The sequence below is a fragment of the Cercospora beticola genome, chromosome 5, assembly GCF_033473495.1.
Source record: "Cercospora beticola chromosome 5, complete sequence".
Taxonomy (NCBI): domain Eukaryota; kingdom Fungi; phylum Ascomycota; class Dothideomycetes; order Mycosphaerellales; family Mycosphaerellaceae; genus Cercospora; species Cercospora beticola.
The window spans coordinates 105967-125709 of record NC_088939.1 but is presented as its reverse complement, the minus strand read 5'-3'; the positions used below and the strand labels follow the sequence as shown (position 1 = coordinate 125709).

At 51.5% G+C, this 19743-nt stretch overlaps 6 protein-coding genes across 6 annotated transcripts; 2 read left to right on the top strand and 4 right to left on the bottom strand.

Moving 5' to 3' along the window:
• Positions 1-947: 947 nt before the first annotated feature.
• Positions 948-3511, top strand: RHO25_007292 (uncharacterized protein; the record flags this gene model as incomplete). Its single annotated transcript, XM_023599488.1, has 4 exons — positions 948-1281; positions 1342-1707; positions 1773-2420; positions 2472-3511. The coding sequence occupies 4 exons, from the start codon at positions 948-950 to the stop codon at positions 3509-3511; spliced, it is 2388 nt and encodes a 795-aa protein (XP_023448790.1).
• A 2826-nt stretch (positions 3512-6337) lies between these two features.
• Positions 6338-8434, bottom strand: RHO25_007291 (uncharacterized protein; the record flags this gene model as incomplete). Its single annotated transcript, XM_023599487.2, has 1 exon — positions 6338-8434. The coding sequence occupies one exon, from the start codon at positions 8432-8434 to the stop codon at positions 6338-6340; it is 2097 nt and encodes a 698-aa protein (XP_023449690.1).
• A 249-nt stretch (positions 8435-8683) lies between these two features.
• RHO25_007290 (uncharacterized protein) lies at positions 8684-9326 on the top strand (the record flags this gene model as incomplete). The annotated part of the gene is made up of 2 exons (XM_023599486.2): positions 8684-8915; positions 8983-9326. 2 exons carry the CDS (start codon positions 8684-8686, stop codon positions 9324-9326), a joined length of 576 nt encoding a protein of 191 aa, XP_023449686.1.
• Positions 9327-12167: 2841 nt separating this feature from the next.
• RHO25_007289 (uncharacterized protein) lies at positions 12168-15551 on the bottom strand (the record flags this gene model as incomplete). The annotated part of the gene is made up of 1 exon (XM_023599485.2): positions 12168-15551. One exon carries the CDS (start codon positions 15549-15551, stop codon positions 12168-12170), a length of 3384 nt encoding a protein of 1127 aa, XP_023448756.1.
• A 348-nt stretch (positions 15552-15899) lies between these two features.
• On the bottom strand, positions 15900-18239 carry RHO25_007288 (uncharacterized protein; the record flags this gene model as incomplete). Its single annotated transcript, XM_023599484.2, has 1 exon — positions 15900-18239. One exon carries the CDS (start codon positions 18237-18239, stop codon positions 15900-15902), a length of 2340 nt encoding a protein of 779 aa, XP_023448882.1.
• Positions 18240-18564: 325 nt separating this feature from the next.
• Positions 18565-19386, bottom strand: IDI1 (isopentenyl-diphosphate delta-isomerase idi1; the record flags this gene model as incomplete). Its single annotated transcript, XM_023599483.2, has 1 exon — positions 18565-19386. The coding sequence occupies one exon, from the start codon at positions 19384-19386 to the stop codon at positions 18565-18567; it is 822 nt and encodes a 273-aa protein (XP_023449005.1).
• Between the last annotated feature and the right edge of the window lie 357 nt (positions 19387-19743).

Sequence of the window (19743 nt, the reverse complement as noted above, 5' to 3'; positions counted from 1 at the left end):
CGGCCTTCGGCTGCCTTTCCGTCGAGAACCTCGACAACTAGTATGGATATAGCGATAGCGAAGCATATTTTAGTCGCGTACTCTATAAACAGAGGCATAGCTAACAGTCGACGATAATTCGTTACTTCGCGACTTACTAGGAATCGCGTAAAGTTAAAGTTTGTCTCAAAATCGTGCAGTTTGTAGCGCTTAAATGGGCTTCCTATCGTGTTTCTTGCTAAAGCCGATTCTGGGCGGCCCGAAGCTTTAGGTCGCCCGAACAAGCGCGACCTGAAGCTTTGCCATGGCGTTAGCGGCGATCTGGGGAAAGCTTTCTTGCACTCTTGAGAAACTTTCCGACAGAGAACAGTCACTAGTAGATTGATATCGAGCATTGGTGCGCTTGTAGTGCAGAGTTGGCGCGGGTCGTTCTAATGTCAAGAACACGAGGCTATTTTCATTGCGTGACGTCGTACCCTGCCTCTCTGTCGATTCATGGCGTTTAAGGAGGCAAGCTGGCATGCTGCAAAGACGTCGTCCTGACACTGATAAGGGCCCTACACGTGTTTGCGGATTGCTGCAACATCGCCGCTAGGGAACACTAAGCAGCGAAGCTACGGATTGATCGCGCCCACGTCGTACACGGAGATGCTCAGAGCAAATTCCAGACTGAGGCAGGCCACGATATCGTCCGGGAAAACATGGCTGTGTATCGGAGGAAGGAAAAAAGGCCGGGAAATTAAAGACCTCATCAGTCCCCTAAAGTTTGTTCTCCGCAAGAGACGATGCTGCATTTGCTCTAGCCTCGCTTCCCCACGTTCTCACAGGATAGCCACGCGGTCACACGTGCAGTCTATTTATCCGACTTGGATCATAGCATTCAAGGGCAGAAGACGGCCGTACATCTCCTTGAAGAATGGCAGCTACCTGAGACCGACGCGATCACAATCAGCACCTGGCAGGACATCATGAGGCCCCTTACTTCTGTTCTACACATCTCGACGCTTCTGACGACACAGTTGGTGTCTGCTCAATATGATCCATCGCAAACTCTTCGCTTCGGCACGCCTGCTGATGGTCAGTCGGTGCTCGTCGTGGGCAACGGGCGTTTAGGAGGCAACGTTTTTGGCGATATTAATGAGCAACTCTGGCTGAACGAGGACACCATCTGGTCAGGTCTGTACCAGAGACGCGTCAATCCAAATGCAAAGGAAGCATGGCCACGAGTCCGCGACGACTTGGTTCAGAACAAGTTTGCCTCCGCCGGCAATGATGCGCTAGCCAACATGACCCCAGACCCAGGTAGATTACCTCTTTTCGCACACGGACCTGTCCTGCTTTGAATCTAACATTGTGGAACAGACCTTGTCAGACATTACCAGCCAGCCGGACATCTGAACATCTTCACAAATGGGGATGGTTCGCAGATGCAGGACTATAACCGTATCCTCGACATCTCCACTGGAAGGGTCAACATCAACTACACGTATCAAGGAATTGACTTCACTCGCGAGGTCTTTGCGAGCTACCCGGACCAGGTCATCGGTGTTCGCTGGCGCGCAAGTGCCCCATTCAGCGCCACTATCTATTACGAGCGCGATCAGAACATCCACCAGAAACTAGCCACGACAGACAACAATGAATACAAGTTCTATCTCCAAGGAGGCAGCGATCCGAGTCCTGGCCAGCTGGACTTCAACATCGAAGGTCGCTTGGTACCGGTGGACGGTAAGCCGCATCCGCTTCCACTTGGTGGCGGAAGAGCTATGTGCTAAAACCAAATCCTGTTTTAGGCTCCGTTTCAATCGTCAACGGAAACGCATTCCAGCTGGACAACACTCGCGGCTTTGACATCTTTACTGACATTCAGACGACCTATCGATATCCCGACAGCAATGAGAGAGCCGAGAAGGCTGCTAGTAACGTGGCTGCTGCAGTCGCCAAAGGCTATGATTCTGTACGGAGTGCAGCCATCTCGGATTACCAGAACCTGTACCAGAGAGTATCGGTCGATTTTGGAACTACTTCCTCAAATCTGGGGCAGCAGACGACCGACGGGCGCCTGCAGGCCTACCGTAACGATCCCAATAGTGACCCGCAGTTGACCGCTCTTGGGTTCAACATGGGCCGTTACCTTTTCATCGGCAGCTCACGAAAGGGCTACAAGCCGCTTCCACCGAATCTTCAGGGTCTCTGGAACACCAACTATGATCCACCATTTGGCAGTCGATTCACAGTGAATATCAATACGCAGATGCTGGACTGGCCAGCGGGACCTACCAATCTTGCCGACGAAATGCTTGAGCCATTTTTCGGCCTTCTCGATGTGTCGCGCACAGGCGGTCGCGAGCAAGCTTCAGATATGTACGGGTTGACTGGCTTTGTCATGCATCACAATGCTGACGCTTGGGGTGACGTTGCGCCCAATGACAATGGCACCGGTAAGTGACCCCCTGCTCACGTGAATCCCGGTTGATGCTGACTTGTATTAGAATATACTCACTGGCCCATGGGTGCAGCCTGGCTCGGAACACATCTGCTAGAGTACTATCGTTTCACTGGTGACAGTACATTCCTGGAACAGACGACTCTGCCATGGCTAGTAGAAGCTGCAGAGTTCTTTTACGCATGGTTGTTTGATTATGAAGGATACTTGACCACTGCAACCAGCCTCAGTCCGGAACATGGCTTTTACATCCCGAACGGCGCAGAGGGGGCAGGCCAAGAAACTGGCATCGACATTGGCACTTCTATGGACCGACAGTTGCTAGCTCAGTTCTTCAGCGACATAATTGAGGGCTATACTGCCATCGGCCAATCAGGCGACGACCAGGTCACCAAAGCGAAAGATGCACTGGCGAAGATCAAGCCACCAGAGATCGGTTCTTATGGTCAGATCCTCGAGTGGCGTAATGAATACAATGAAGCAGAGCCTGGACATCGCCATCTATCTCCCTTGTTCGGTCTGTTCCCAGGCTCTGCAATGACCCCATTAGTAAACAACACGCTTGCACAGGCTTCCCAAGTTCTCCTCAAGCATCGCCTCGATGCAGGCTCTGGTTCCACTGGATGGTCGCGGTCGTGGTTCATCAATTGCTTCGCCAGACTGTATCAAGGCAATGACGCCTGGACCAACGCTCAGCGTACTATTCAGTCCTTCTTCGGCGTCAACATGTTGGACACTCTTGAAGGTCCGTACTCACCCTTCCAGCAAGATGGCAATCACGGATTTGTAAGCGGCATTACGGAAATGCTGCTCCAAAGTCACGCCAGCGTTATCCACATTTTACCCGCGCAAACCTCCAATGCTCGAACCGGGTCCGTTAAGGGTCTGATAGGACGTGGCGGATTCAAAGTCGATATCAGCTGGAATTCCGGAGGCGGTTTGAGTCAGGCAACGGTCATCTCGCAACGAGGCAGTGAGTTGGCACTGCGCCTCAACAATGGCCAAAACTTTCAAGTCAATGGTCAGTCATACTCTGGGCCGATCGGCACCGAAGCTGGACAGTCATACGTTATCACTCCGGCTTAGCAGTGGAGTGTTTATAGCGAACATGGAACATAGGTCAAGTTGACTAGCGAACATGAAAGATAGGCCACGTTGACAATTGATGCACAGACGGGTAATGTTCAGACGTTCAATTCCTCGAATTGTTTGGCTCTAGCTAACCTGAACACTTGGACCTTTCAAGAAGTTCGTCCGGGCCGTGTGGTTTATAAAGTGACACGAGAAGACCACGATGAGAGTCAGTCGTCTGCTCTCTCCCAGTCACAAGCGACTCTGTTTACGCTCCAAGGCCTCTCGTACCCAGGGGCGTACATGGCGATTGCTGGTTCGTTCGGTCGTCCTGTGCTGCTCGAATCCAGTTTCTGGGATGAAAAACGGCATTGCTCACTCGCCATCCGCTGTGCAATAGACGCCTCATCAACACATGTATCGTTTGACCCAGACTCGGCTGACTTGATCGGAGTCTTGATAAGCATCGAGACGCATAAACCGGATCATTAGTAGGTGAGCTAAAGAGCGGTCTTGGCGTTTTCGGTTAGTGTGGATGGGACTGCTTATACTAGGTCTTGTTAGATACTAAGGGCTATCGTATCTGCTTATTTTTCTGCGACATAGCTTTCCAGTCGCCGATATACCAGGCCGATCGCAGTACTGTGGCTCCTAGTCAAACCTTCATGCATACTCAATTCCTCCACCCTACATCTATAGATCGAGCAGCTTCGACTCCAATACACCATGCTGGTCACTCACATATTCCTCGCACTGGTGGCGCTCGCAATGCCTATCTCTGCTAGATTACGTGATGGAGGTACACATACCTGTGTTGAACCTGCATCTTTGAACCTTACGCTAAGAACATCCAGATGAATGTCATCCGGACAACGACCAGTGTTGTCGATGTTACATGTATCCTAGTGGCTCGCTTTGGAGCGTCAAGTGTAATCGTGAGTACTGAGCACAGGAGATACCTGAAACAGTTTGCATCTGACAAGCGAGAACAGCGGACCAATCGTCGCTTACAGGGTACAGATGTTCAGTTTCGAGAGCCAATCCTGGCTGCGATGATACGCAGTGGAGTCTCAAATGTTAGTGTGTTACGCAGAAGCTGTTTCCAGCTTTGGTGTTGGCGTTGAGGGCAGCTTTTGAGGGATCCCTTCTTGCAGCTTCGGGCGGATACGCAGAGAGGCAGACAAACCTGCAGCTATGGTGCAGAGTTCCGTCGTCCGTCCATTCAGACTCTTCGTATTTCGAGAGCACTCGCTGCATCTGCTTGTCAAAGCTCGGAATATCCATCTCCATCATGGGCACTCATGTACAAAGTACGATAGGCACCATCTATCGCAGTCAGCGTTTTTGTTCGTCGGCATGTGCCAACTTCAACCGATCGAACAATCAGATCAGCCCCTTCCTTATTCCAACCTCCTCGTACCAAACACGCGTCAGTCAAAGCTTCATCAACGATCAGACACAAGCAATCTTCAACGATCGCATCCGGCGAGGTGGCTCAGCCGTAAGTCGTCAACGTTATTGATGCTGGCTCTCGACGCCGAGATAGACGGCGAGATGATCGACCTACAGCTATTCTAGTCTTCGATCCTCTTGTCTCAGTGTCTCGCCAGGTGCATTTGTTTTGCCATCTTCTCCCGTTTATTTGGACGTATCGATTTTTGAAACAGTTCCCAACTTTTACTGAACCACACGCCACTTGGGTCTCTATACTTTGCCACAAATTACCAGCTTCCAACGATCGCATCCGGCAAGATGGTCGAGTCGTAAGTCGTCAGGTGAGACTGATGCTGACTTCTTCAGAACGTTTTCCCTCGACGCAAACCTGTACACAGGTGTGGGTGGCGCGGTTGTGTTCTAAGATCTCGCTGACTGCGTTTGTTTTGTTGATCCCGAACCATTCTATTATCCGAATTGCCAACTGAGCTTGGCCCCTTACTTTTGCAAGCGCACGACTTGACTGGAGGTTTATTAGCAAACAAAGATGATCAATGCTCAACGATGGTGTCCGGTGAAATGGTCAAGTACGTAAGTCGTCAGGTTTGCCTGACGCTGTACGAACAGGCGGCGGTTGACTTGGCAGTAACTTGCTTAAAATTCCTGTAGAATCCACCTCGCTTAAACCAGCTGGCCGGATGTGATTGTTTTGCTTTCACTGTGGTATTTTTCCCGTTTTGGTCGGACATGTAACGATCCCTTTTGCAGCAGCTATAGCTAACGAAGCAAGCTATATGACAACTCAAAGGGGCTGGAGGCTAACGATCGTACCGGGTGAGGTAGTCAAGTCAGTAAGTCATTGGATCATTCGATGCTTGACTCAGTGGGTCCTCGAGTTCTCTCGAGCCCAAGATGAAAATTTGTCTTAGTTCACGTTTGAAGTCGCGCTCAGCAGCTAGCTTCGCCTTGGTGCGATTGTTTTGCCTGTTTTTATGGTCTTCTGCCGTCACATTTTGCTCCATGCTCGTCACGTCTCCTCGAAGTTTGAATGAGTTCTTATCTGCAGTCAAGATCTATCGCATATCCTGCGGTTGTAGGTGTTCATATACTTCAATCAATCAGAGGTCTTCAAAGATCGTGCTTGGTCTGGTGGTATCGTCAGTAAGTCATTGCAGTTACCGTGATGCTTGACTTCCAGCATGTGAGCATCAGTGTAATAGGTCATTCTAAGACCTGTAGACACCGAACATCATCTTGGCGCCTTCCAGCTCCTTCGCGATTGTTTTGCTTTCCAGGTCCAGACTTTATGGGGCAAGGTGTGTGCAATACATTATACCGAACATCGAAAACCCATAAAATTAGGGGCGTCAAGTTAGATCGTTGAGCACTCGTCTCCACGGAACGCAATTACCTACTTTTACTTTTGCCCTTATTCTTGCCCTTCAGCCTCGCCACAAGGCCCTTCACATCGTCATCAGCACCATTAGCACTCTGCTTCTGTTCTGATTTCGCCTTCTTCCTGCTCTCCTTCGGTGGAGCGTCGTCATCCTCCTCATTATGTCTTCCCTTTCTCTTCTTCCTGCCCTCTTCCAGCAGAGTCTCCATCCCCTTCGTCTTCTTGAACTTTGGATTCGTAGGATCAATTGCATATTCATGACTCTCGAACAGCGCAGCGAATCGCGGATCGTTAGTCTCGACTTTGAAATCATCTTCGACAACATCCTTCTTGTTCTTCTTCGCGTGCTTGCCTTTCTTCTTCGCTTGCCTCTCTGCCTTTTCAATGTCTCGCATGTCGAAGTGCTCTGCGCCGTCCTCGCCTGCCATAAGAAGCTCGAGTTCTGCTTTGCGGCCTTCAGCTTCTACCGCAGCCTTTTCTTTCTCTGCTCGTTTTGCATCTCGCTCTGCTTTCTTAGCCGCCTTTTCTTGCTTGGCCGCGAGAGCAGGATCGTTGAAGAATGGGTCATTGAAGGGATCATCATCTTCTGAATCAGCGTCGGCGCCATTCGCTGCAGTCTCGACAGGCTGCTCTTCGGCATCTGAGTCCTCAACTTGACCATTGGCTCGAGCCTTCATCCTCTCCTTTCGCTTCTGCTTTCGTTCCTTCTCCTTGCGAATGTATCGCTGTTTCGTCGACTCTTCGTCTTGTGGCTCGTTCTCAAACACGCTACCTTTGTCCTTGGTGTTGCTAAGACCTGAAGTGAACGTAATTTGCATGTCTCCTACAACCTCTTTGTCGTTGCCCGAGGCCTTCTCAGGCTCAGCACCTAGGCCAAGCTTTGCCCGCAGAACCGCCGCTTTTGCCTTCTTCTTTTTCTCCGCGACTGACATCCGCGACGAAGTGCTGTCTGCATCACTGTCATCCGATCCGATGTACGCCTGAAGATCGTTCTCGTCCAGCTCTGCTCGAGAGAAAGCTCGTTTCTGCACTTCCTTCCGTGTCGCATCGTCTTGATCCCAGGTCAATTGCACTTTCGAGTGTGTCAAAGCTTCTGTCCGGAAGTCGTTTGGCGTATACCCTTGCGTGAGCTGCATGCATTCGTCGTGTACTTCATCGTCCTCGAAGCATGTGTCGTCCGGAACGAAGCGCAGATCGAAGAAATTGGATGTCGACAGATATTCTCGCCCGTCCATGGCATCGTATAGTGTCTTGGCAGTGTGCTCGTCCGAGCACTCAATCACAGCATAGTAGTACCGCAGTCGCTCCAGCTGATACTGCCTCAACTTGGCTGAGTCGAATTCCTCTCCTTCACTGGCCTGCTGCTTCAACAGCCGCTCCTTGATTGTCTCGTCGTCCTCGCTCTCGCTGTCGTCATCCTCTTCCTGCTGATTCTTTCGTTTCGACGATGCAAAGATTTCTCTTGGCGGCCCTTCCACCTCTTCCCTCGCCAGGCGTTCTCGGCCAAATTCGCTAGGATATATGACAACACTCTCCACCTTGCCACTGGCAGGCAAGAAGCTTTGTGCAACAGCCATGATATCTGCAGCTCTTATGTTGTCCCAATCCAGGTTCACGCAAGCTATTCGTTTTGTGACCTCACCCATAGGAATTTCTTCTGTCTGCTCGTGCCCGGCTGTCGCATCTGCAAGCTCGGCCTCTTCGTCCTCTTCTTCATCCTCGTCGCTGTCTTCTTCCTCGTCCGAAGTCTCTTCCTCGCTCGACGAACTCTCATCGAATCCTCCATCGCGCGCAGGATCGTGCTTTTTCGCAGTGACCAGTTCTTCCTCTTCCTCGCTCTCCTCTTCACTGTCCTCCTCGCTACTGCCCGCAACCTCTCGCTCCTGTTTCTTTGGTTTCTTTTCTAGTCGATACAGCCTCTCAAGCTCCTTCTTGCCCGCTTCGGGCTTGATCTTGCGCCCATATCGATCGACAGTCGCCTTCTTGCGGAAATCCTGATCGGTGAAGAGAGTTTTGAAGCGAGGGTCGACTGATGTGCGCGCTTCTTTTCGCGAAGGCAATCTGTATCGCGGATCCTTCTGAAGAGCTTCGAAGCGACTGTCCGACATGGTGACGAGTGTTGTGGTGATGTGAATGAGAAGAAGTTCAAGCTTCTGGACTTTTTTCGAGGTTGCGATTCGGAGCGGAATTGGCTCCGCTGAACTTTTTCTCGCGACGCGACGTCAGGTCTTGGGCACGCGACGACAACAATACAGAAAGATGTAAATATCCTTCAGGCTGGCACAAAGTACTATGCTCAGCTCTCTGGATACCCAAGACTATCATATTCCACGTGAAGAAGGTTGAAATCGCCCAAGATGGTCCGCATCAAGCACCGATATCTCCTGCTCAACATCCTCTATCCGAACGAGGACAAGCCCAAATCAACAGTCGCAAGCAAAACGGTCGATGAGCTGCCATGGGCAGTCCAATTTCGACGACCGAGCTCTGATCAATTTAATGGCGGAACGCTGCACAAGATGATCAAAAATGGAGTTTCCGAGCTTTTTGGGGACTACGGAGCTGGCATGATCGCCGGGAGCTTGCAAAGTGCGTATTTCCATATTCCCAGGGCATCATTTGGCCGCTTGCGAGCCGTATACTAATATCCATACAGTCAAATACTGCTCACCAGCCACATCAACCGCCATCGTACGAGTGGCAAGAGAACATTACAGACTTGTGTGGGCTGCTTTGTCGTTCGCGACCAGATTGCCGAAACCACTGGACCAGCCTTGCGTGATACAGGTCGTGAGAGTCAGCGGGACGATCAAGAAGGCGGAGGAGGAAGCTATCAGAAGGGCGAGGCTTGTCATTTTGAGGGCCCAGAAGTCGAAGAATGGTCCGAATTCTACTCTGCTGGGCACGGTCGGAGATGATGACGACGGAATGGAGGGTCTGGCCATGACGAATGGAATTGAGGATCGAGATGATGGCGGCGAAGAGGATGAGGACATTTGAAGCACCAGACTGAACACACCAACTCCGATGACAAGCAGTTGCGCCACAAAGGCTCAACGAGTAGCGCAATGGCTGTCAAGGGGAGCACTCAGAGAGTGGCACAACGTGATCATCACCAGGCGCAATACCATGACAAGGTGCTCACCTCACCGCGTCATCTATCTGCATGAACTGTCGCCCCGGGAGCGTAAGATTGAAACACGCGCACTGGGAAGCACCTTTGAAAACAGAGATGAGATGACCAGAAGGCCAGCCTGCTTCAAATCCATGAGATCCAGTGCTGCGTCATTGACGCACCATTCGTACTCTTTACCACAGAGCCACGACCAACGGCTCAACACTTGCACCCACTTCGCACAGCCATGAGTGCCGTAGTATGAAGTGCCCAAAGATATGTTCGAACGGGTTCCGCGACTGTCTCCGATGACAAAAAGAATATACACGAGTAGACATCGAAAATATACTGGCAGATAAGGGAACTGCTTGGAAGCAAAACAAAGGCCCATGACCCAAGGTAGGCTGGAATTCTCACTCCTCGACACTGATGACCCCAGAGTCGATGAGAGTGACATCGGGCCTGGAATCTCAAGCACAGTTCAGATCCTATGACTTATTCAGTTTACCACTAGACCATGGGCGACCGTTGAGATACCTTATCAGCGTCCATGATATATAGCCTACGGGGTCGCGTATGATGCTCGGACTGAACGGTCGGTCTTGCCCGATGCATTGAAAGGGTCCTGCAGGAGCAAAGGTTGACATGATTCCTGTAGCTATGGAGGCGAAGATAACTGAGGAAGTGCAAAACAATCGCCTCTGGTCGCTGTGGACGCCGAAGCCACTCTCAGCATTCAGCTCATGTGAAGCTTAAATGTAGAGCAAGCGATTCGGCAAGTTCAAGCATAATCCGTGGATTACGACTTAGAGAATCTACCACTAGACCAAGAACGATCGTCAAGCGCTTGGATTCGACAAAGCAATATGCATGTCGTACGGCATAGTAGTGAAGATCAAGGAAAGCGAGACTTAAGGATACTTTACCTCGATGGACACGCTATATCGGTAGCCCATCCACGCCTGCATATCTAACTGATGTGCCTAGACGATGCGAGTCTTGCATCCCTGTCGCCACTGTAGAACAGTCGTCTAACCCTTGCTGTTCTGAAGGAAACCTTTAAGATCAGACGCCACATTCTACACTGCAACACAAAGCCTACCTACACCGAGATGTATTGGCACAGAGGTGAGCCGGAGCGATGTATGGACAAAGTAATCATCTTCGCAATTGGCCTAACGAGATGACAAAAGAGCAAAATGATCGCCCCCAGTCCCGCGATCAGCAGAGACATGGCCTCGAACAAGTCGCCGAATGATCAAGTGATGTCTGGACTTTGGAACGGACCCATGCAGGTAACCGCTACACAGCGCTTGTTGAATGGAACGCGACTTACGAAGTATACCGTTGAACCCAGGACGACCTTTGGGGGCTCAAGATCTCGAAATTATGATATACGATGTATTCTTCAGCCAGAATGACAAAAAGAAATGACCGATGTCCGTAACTCCGGCGCAACAAGAGGGCCAAAAGCAATTTGTGGAGACAAAAGTAGATATAAAGAGCAAAACAATCACCATCGATCGAGTGGCAGCAAGATCCAGACACGAGCAGAGTCTCATTTCATCATCTGGGCTGCAAGACTCAACGTGTCTCCATCCATCCCTTAGCGTTCAGCGCTTCTCCGAGGTTGACGCGACTTACAGACATACCACCAGACCAAGGACGATCGTTGAGACACGTTGCCTCTGAAATGAATAAACATGCTGCGAGATTCTGGTATGGATACAAAAGAAAACAAGCCAGATCACGCCCCATAGAGACAAAGGGAGGCCCCAGAGCTATGTATGGCAAAAGTGAGTTTTGAGGAGCAAAATAATCGTCCTTGGCTACGAGAGCTGGAACGTTCAACGGTTACAATCCGAGTTTGACAGATCGTAAGCGGTTGTATCGCTGACATGCATTCCCCGGCACATGGTATACATGCGACTTACTAGGCATATCCCTAGGCCAAGAACGAATCGTTGAGATGGGTCTTCTCGTGATCGATCATGTATGCTGCATACTCCATAATCTCGGTCAAAAGGAACATACGAGCTCAAGTCTGGGAGACATGGCAAGGAAGTGAAGAAGACATGGACCTGGACAAAACCTGCAAACAAGGGGCAAAACAATCGCCTCTGAAATCCTGCCGCCGCCCACAACACGTTCCACGCCAGTCTTTCTTTTGCCTGTGGTCGAGTTTCTTGCTCATGAACGTCGCACGCACATGCTATGCATGCGACTTACTGAGCTACTGCTAGACAAAGGATGATCGTTGATGAGCAGACTGTTTGGAAACATCATGTACACTGTGTACCCTTAGCTTCCAGGAGACAACAGAGTAGAGATCTTGCGAAGGCGAAGAAGGGACGATCAGCAGGACTGCGGTTGGCTGAGGCAAAAGGGGATGCGAAGTGCAAAAACATCCGCCCTCGGCCAAACGGCGAGAGATCCAAGGAGTACAACAGGGTGAGTGAATTCTCTCCCTTCGATACTGTCGCCTTCTCGTCTCCCAAACACGTGTTTGAACGCGATTTACTGGGCTACCGCTAGACCAAGGACGTTCGTTGGCAACCTCGTCTCGGTTCGCGATTATGTACCTTGGAGTGGTTTGACATTGATCAGCATTATGGATTGGAGTCGCCCTTCTAATGAGATATTGCTTTGCACATCACCGAGTACATCACTCGCTCTGACAACTATGGGGTCAAAATTTCTGCTGCAAAACCACCTTCAATGGCAGACTAAGCTTCCACCATTTTGAGACCTTTCCAGTTCTGTATCCTCTCTCCATCACACATCTCTCCAATCCTCTCCTTCAATGCTTCTATCATGTCATTCCCATCCTCTTTCTTCGCCATCTTCAACCAGCTCAGCCCTCCACTCCTCGTAATCAAAACATCTGAGCCATCATCCACACAACTAATCCTGTACACCAATTCCGCAATCCTCTCTCTCACAAGCCGATTCCTCTTCGCCCCAGTACTTCCCCACAACGCCAAAACCATCTCCATCACTTCCGGCTTCTTCGTCGCATCTTTCTTCTGATCGCCTTTTCTCAGAATCTCGAGGTCCGCAGAAGTGCGAATGCCATCGACGAGCCAGTCTAGCACCCATTGCACTTCTTTCCAGTAAGCATCGTCATCATCAGGTTCGGCAAGGAAAGTCTTCTCGATCCAGTATCGAGGAAGACGTTTGACGTCCCATTTCGCGCCTCGGATGAGGAAGTGGTTCAGTTTGGCGTAGAGGTAATGAGAAGGATGAGTTTGGATGCTTAGGGCACGGGAGGCGAAAGTACCTGCCAAGTAAGGAAGAGGCTTGTCGAAAGGCAGGTAGTGGAGTTCGAAGGTTTCGGTGAGTTCGCCGATCAGAAGGGAGATGTGCGTGTGGTCGTCGGCAATTGTTTCGGGGTCGATGGAGGATGGTCGCAGTTGGAGTTTGACTTTGTTCAGTTGGGTGAGGGCTTGTCTGCGGACATCGTTGTGTCTGGAGCAGAGGCAAAGGATCAAGGCTGAGATATCGCCGTCTTCGATTGCGAGGTCCATGTCCTTTTGAGCCCAGCGGAAGAGTTCGGTGTGGTTCTCTCGCTCAGCTGGTGGTGGATCGAAGGCTAGAGCTGGAGCTTGTGGGTTTTCGATTGCCTCTTCCGCATTCGCTGTAGAAGTCTCCATTGGCAACGCACCCTTTAGTGTCTGCAAAGCCTGAGAAGCATGAGCTTTGTCAGGTTTCGCCAGCTTGGCCAGCACCTTCATGCATCTCTTTGAGACCTCGGCGAGTTTTGCATTGCCGTCCGAGGTAAGCTGTAGCAAGCTCAAGAACTGGACAATCCATTGTGCCTCTGCTTTGCCTTGCTCGGAGTCTTTTGCGGTCACGAATGAAGCCTGCTCAAGCACGACGGCCGCAAGGATGCTTGGCAATGTTGCGTCAGAAGTATCAAGGGCTTCAAGATCATCGACGTATTTGACCGGCTTCCGTGTTGCACGTCCGATGCAGTCGTCGATGAAGTCCCACGCAGTGCTGTCATCGGAAAGTGCTGTAACGCTCGCGACCAGAGCATCAAAAGGCGACGACTGTTGAACATCATCAATTGCGTTCAAAATGCCGTTCTCGGTGAGCACGCTTTCGAGCAGTAGGCGGATCTGCGAGTTGGTCACCTCCCTCCGATGTATACGCAGCAGTGTGACAACAGGAGTGTATTTTAGGCCACCTTGCTTATGGAACCAACGCATGCCAGTACTGTGTCGCGCGACGGTGAGTAGATGCTCAAGCTCCAGCGCCCGTAGACCTCCAGTCTCATCATTTGTATTGACATCAGGCTCCTCGCTGTGCAGCAGCGATTCTGTCAAGGCATTGGATATATCCACAGGGTCCTCGAGCGCTTGAACAGGAATCACTTCGTAGTACAAGCGCATCAGTCTGGTGATGGACTCTCTTTGCAGGGCATGCGAATGATTGTCCGACATCTTCCGAAAGACAGAGAACACATCTTTCAGCTTGGGCGCTCGTTCGACGAAGCGTTGTACCAGTCGTTCACTGGCCTGCTCCCATAGCTGGCTCTTGCTGTGCTTTCGTAGCTGCACAAGGACAGCTTCCAATTTCTGTAAAGCAGCAATCAGGATGCGGACGGCGAAGAAGGCGATGAGTTCCTCATTTTGACTTAGACAGCGATTGAGGACTTGCAATGTGAGCGGCTGTGGCAAGATGTTCTCAATCATGATCTTCGTCTGTGGCGGAACCAGTGGTGCTTCTCCTTCTTCGCCAACAATGTGAGGCACATCGAGGCGCACCACCTCAGACATCAGCGAAGCATATCCAATCCAGGTATTGGAAAGTTTCGGGTCGAGCTGCAGTTTACTGTTGTAAAAGTATGCCGCAACCAGTTCTGGAGCAGACCGGAAGCACGTCAAGAGCAGTTCCCGTTCTCGCTCGTCAGCATGAGCACGCAAAGTGGCAATGTACGACAGTAAGATACTGTTACGAACGTTGATGGGTTCGCCGTCATCGTAGAACTCCAGACTGTCCAGTCCGAGGTCGATGTTGTCCTCAGACTGCTTCGAGCGTGGCTCTGTAGTTCCAGCAGGGTACCAGCCGGCCTTTCTCAGCACTCCATAAGCTTCTTTGCTGCATACAGCCTTCAGCCAGTCGAAGGCGCGGTCGGCCGCAGCATGCTCTTCGAGACTACGAGTGGCAACTGAAGTCACCTTCTCCAGATTTTGCGATGTCAACATAGCAGCTTTGGACGTCCGAGGTACATTTTCATCCTTGAGAATGTTCTGCTCCACTGTAGATAACAGCTCGATGACCAGATCGGTGGGATCTGCTTGTACGAACTGGAACAGCGCGCTGCAAAGTGGCTTGCTGTTCAGGATGTCAATCTTGCCACCCTCGTGCAAGTGCTTGAACAAAACCAAGAGATATCGCACTGTGAGAATGCGGATAGATGGCCTCTTGCGAGCGTCCTCCTCCGAGACATCAAATTTGACGAGCCCGAGATTGCGGCGAATCGTGCTGGTGTCGAATGTTTGCTCGCGGCGCTTGTACACTTCTCGGGCCAGTACACCTCCGTCGAAGCTGGTGACTTCTATGAGCAGTCGCAAAGATGGGGAGATGATGAAGTCCTTGTGCTTGGGACCATCAAGACAGCGCTTGATGAGACGAAGATGCTGGTGCTGCAGGACTGTCCGGCACAGTAGCAGTCCGTATTCTCGCAGGTCCAAGATTCCAGAGAGGGTCTTGAGCAATAGCGACAACACTGCGCAGACAGTGGATGCCAGATGATCTTTGTTGTTCTGGTTGGCAAAAGACCAGGCTTGCCATAGTTGTGCAAGAAATGGGTGCTCGGTATCCTTGGGATCGCTAGGCTTCTGTGTGTCCAGATATTCTCGCAGTATCGATATCTGCCGTCCTCGATTGTCTTCTTCCTTGTGATACAGGATACTCTCAAGAAATGCCTTGAAAGAGGCGATGCCGTTCAGTAGTTGTTGCTGTTCTCCATCTTGGCGGAAGACCAGATACCGCTGGAGGTCTCGCGCGTACGTTACTTCGAAGACTTGAGCGGGCTGATGCTCAGACCGCGCGCGCTTAGGCGGCCTGTCGCCTCCATCCTCCTGCCGGTCGCGTTTAGACATTAGATTCTGATGGATCCTGGGTTTGATGTATGCAGATGCACAAAAGTTCGAGTTCGAGACTTTCTTGAACGCTTAGTCATCACACGGCTCGTGCACCCCAATTGTTGGAAGATTAGTTGGCGGCGCATAAATTTCAATCAATATCGAAGAGACGTTCAATATTGTGATGCTTCACGAGTACATTTGATTCACACGCATCGGAACATAATAGCGAAAGCTAGCGGAGTTAGAGTTGCGGCGGCAAGGAAATCTTCGCACGCCAGCCAAGACCATAGTCATTCTGCAACGATTCATCCTGTCTCCATTTGAGACCTCCTCCTCCATGCTATCCTGCGCTACCATGCCATTTCATTTCGCCTTTGTAGGCGAACGGAACGACAAACTCGACTTCCTCCGCACCGACTGACTCAACGTACCATGCTCCTGACTCACTGATCTCGTCAGTGTCTTCAGATCTTTGTACATCCTTGGCACGTTCGACGAAGTCCAAGTAGTATCGCCATTCCGCATCAGAACATTCTGCTTGCTGAAATTTGTGTAGTCAGGCGGTCCAGGGGAAGCATCCTGGACATCCGTGGACGATTCGAGCACGGCAGTATCGCTGTCAGGTATCAGAACTTCTTGCTGGCTGAGCCAGCTGGCTCGTCTGGCTTCACTGGAGCGCTGCTTGATGATGCGAGGTTTCTTGCTGGCGTCTTGCTGGAGTCGACCGGCTACTTCGCTGAAGTAGCGGCTTTCGTCGAGGTTTATCTCGGTGTTGCGTCTACGAGGTGTAGGCTCTTGCTCTTCCTCAGAGTGCTGCTCGTCTTCAGCATCGTCGTTCGAGTGCACGTTGAAGTAGTGGCTCTCATCGGCAATTCGAATGCTGTTGCGCCGCGTATTTGCTGCAGTGTTCTCGGGATGAGTGTTGCTCTCTTGCTGCAAAGAGCTTTTCCGGCGCAATATGGAGCGTGGTGCGCGAGGCTTCGAGAGCGAAGGCGTATTGCGATCAACAAGATCCACTACGTGCACATTTGGCTCGAGCATCTCCTCATTGCCATGGTCGTGGACCGGAAAGATCATATCGGTGTCAGGGTCGTCCATAATCATCTCGTCGACTTCAATCAGATGACGCTTGTCGAATGAAGGTCTAGCAGCCGACGTGGCTGAAGATTTGCGAAAGTCGAACTGAACGCCTGTGCTACGAGCTTGGGTTGAGGGAGATCGGGTTAACGAATGACTCGATCGGGCAGAATGATCCAACGCACGCCGAGCCCCCGGTGTTGCAGGACGAGGAGAGGCAGAGACCGTACGAGGCCTTTCGTTACCCTGGTTGTCTCCTTCATGCGTTCCGGTCTCGGATTGATTCCAATCGTCGTGCCCGTAGTCCTCGCCCTCACTCTCGTCCGAGGATATGGAGTAGACGCGTTTGGGCGCCGTGACCGAAGACAGTCGTTGGAACATCATCTCGTCCAGCACACGATCGCTAAAGGTGACTGTGCGCTGCTGTGCCGGCTCGGCAGAATGTTGTTGGCGGAAGCCGCTCCCACCAGTGTGAGCTGTTTCGTCTTCCATTAACACAGTTGCAGCACATTCTGCCTTAACCTCTTCTTTCACAATGTCTGGAAAGAATTCAACATCGGGCAGAGGACCTGGCTTGAGGGTCAAGGTGGAAAAGCCCATTGCTAAATTTGCTAAATTTCGGCGACCGCAGCGCCGCTTCATGACAGGCTTCGGATGGGTGACTTTCATCTCTGATATCTCGAACCCGTCTCCAGTCACCGTCTTCTGCTTGGTTGCCTTGAAAAATGGCGCACGTGCGAGAGCCTTTCGTTGCAATGCCACAATCGACTTGTGAGAAGACTTTGGCTTCTTGATACGTCGTCTGAGTGAGGTCAAAGGAGCCTTGATCGGCGAAGACCTCCTGTTACCTCTACCATGATAATTCGGTGTGTCTCCAGTACAGCTGCTCTCGATTGGGTCTTGGTCTTCTGTATCAGGGGCGGTGCTGCGTGGATCAGGTGTGCAGCCTACTTCGGAAGGAGACCTCACAAGCAACAGTTCATTGACCGGAAGTCGCCGGGCGGCTGCTTCACGGCGAGACCGCACCACCGTTGCTGTTTCTCTACTTGGCTTTGGTCGCGGAAGATTGGTTCGCTTGGAGACTGCGTGCTTGGGCGCGCTCGTCAGGCGTGGAGTGATCTTGTCTGACGGGGAGCCTTCTCGATCTTGATCATGCGTGATGATTGGTGCATTGAAAGGCACTGCCTCGGGCTGCACCGGTGCACTGGGTACTGCAGGCTTCTGAGCATCCGGCTGTAAGATTCGTCTCCTCTTAGGTCGGCCAGCGACACTCGATCGCCGCTGTTGCTGATCGTGAATCTTCTCGCTCAGTAGTGTCTGATGGGGAGATGAGCGTATTGGACTTGCGTTCCCGCCATAGACGGCTTCAAGCTCATCTTCTGATAGTGGTGAGTCTTCCGGATCAATATCTCTCGTCGAGCGAGGTTTGCCGGATTCGACGTTCCGTGATCGAATGGGAAACTCTTCGTTCTCTTCGATTGGAATGTCGTATGTGTCGCGTCGGAGGAAGTGGTCACCTTTTAGCGGGATGAGTTGACCATGCTGCTCGTTTGAAGTCACGGCTGGCACCTGTGGACCCGCGTTCAGCAACGCCATGCGTTTCGCGCGCTCCTGAGTCCGAGACATTATCAGTCATGTATTCGCTGTATACGATTTCAGGCGGCCAAAGTGAAGCGAGAGCTCGCATCTAGGCAGACGGTTCTTTCCCTGGAAGGCGGGAAAGCGTGGCTGCTACGCGACAAAGGGAAGGAGCGACAAAGATCGAAGCAACACGCCCAAAGACCTGGCATATGCTCTGGAACATAATAATGGAAACCTGCTGTCGCCTATGCGGCTCAGCATGAAATTCTTGGTTGGATTCTGTCGGTCTCTGGTATCATGAACATAAACCGCTGATCATCGCGCAAGCATTGGCCACTGCCACCGAGCATGTGTGTGAAGGTATCGTGTTTTACTTGCTGGTGACCTTTGCAGGCAGCATGCGCCTGATCTCCGTCTCGCCCATGTACTTGTCCAACCCCGTGTCCAAGTGCTGCCACCACTCGAACAGCATGCTTTCGCAGATGAGCTTGAACCACGGCGTGAATTTGAGCTTCCCTTCCGCAAACATGTTCTTCAGATCTTCTGGTGTCACGTAGTCGGTGGCCTGCACCTCGTTGGGGTTGGGAACCACATCGACATCGGCCTTGATAAACAGGATGTAATCAATCTCGTGCTCACCCCACTTGCCGTCACTGGGAGCGAGGTAGTGTATCCTTGTCAGAAACTTGAACTTTTCAATTGGCACTTGCTCTGCCTTGATACCAAGCTCTTGGTCGAGCTTCCTCTGTGCCGCCCGCTTCACTCCCAACACAGCAGCATCCAATGTTGAGCCCGTCTCGCCAGGGACACCCAAAGGGTGCGAGCAACATGTGTTCGTCCACAAGTCAGGGAAAGTGATCTTCTCAGAAGCTCGTTGTTGCAGCAGTAATCGATTTTGTGAGTCGAAGAGGAAGACGGAGAATGCGCGGTGGAGCAGGCCCTTGTTGATGTTGTCCATGAGATGGCACATCTTCTTGGATCCACTGCCAATGGGGAGGTCATTGTCGTCTAGGACAATGCATACCTCGTCCATGAGTCGGATCTGCTCCTCGTCGTACCCCGCCATGTCGGCATCTTGTGTGGCAGATTGTGTTTGGGTTGCGAGTTCGGTGTTGATCTCTGGAAACAGGCGGAGGATGTTCTCCGCTGAGGATGGGGACGCAGTCTGCGTGACGGTCGTCGTGGCGGTCATGGTGTGCTGTAGCAAGCGGAGTAGAGGTGTGGCGAGTGAAAGTAGTTGAATTGTTTCTGGCCCCGAAGTCGTTCGATGTTTCTTTGTGGACTTCTCCAGACAATCCCTGCCGGCTCGTCGCTTGGCCCTGCAGGAACTTCGCGCTAAGAACCACTTTACGCGTGAGGTAGAAGTGCAAATATCGTGACAAACTGGGACTTAACAGATAACTCGTACTGCTGCGACGCGATCGCGAGTGAATGGGCTAGGGTGGGAGCCTCGGACTACCGCAAGGGTGAGGAGCGACTGATCCTCCACTTTTCTCCAACTACCATATGTGAGTCGAGGCAACTGATCACGGCACGCAGCCACGACATT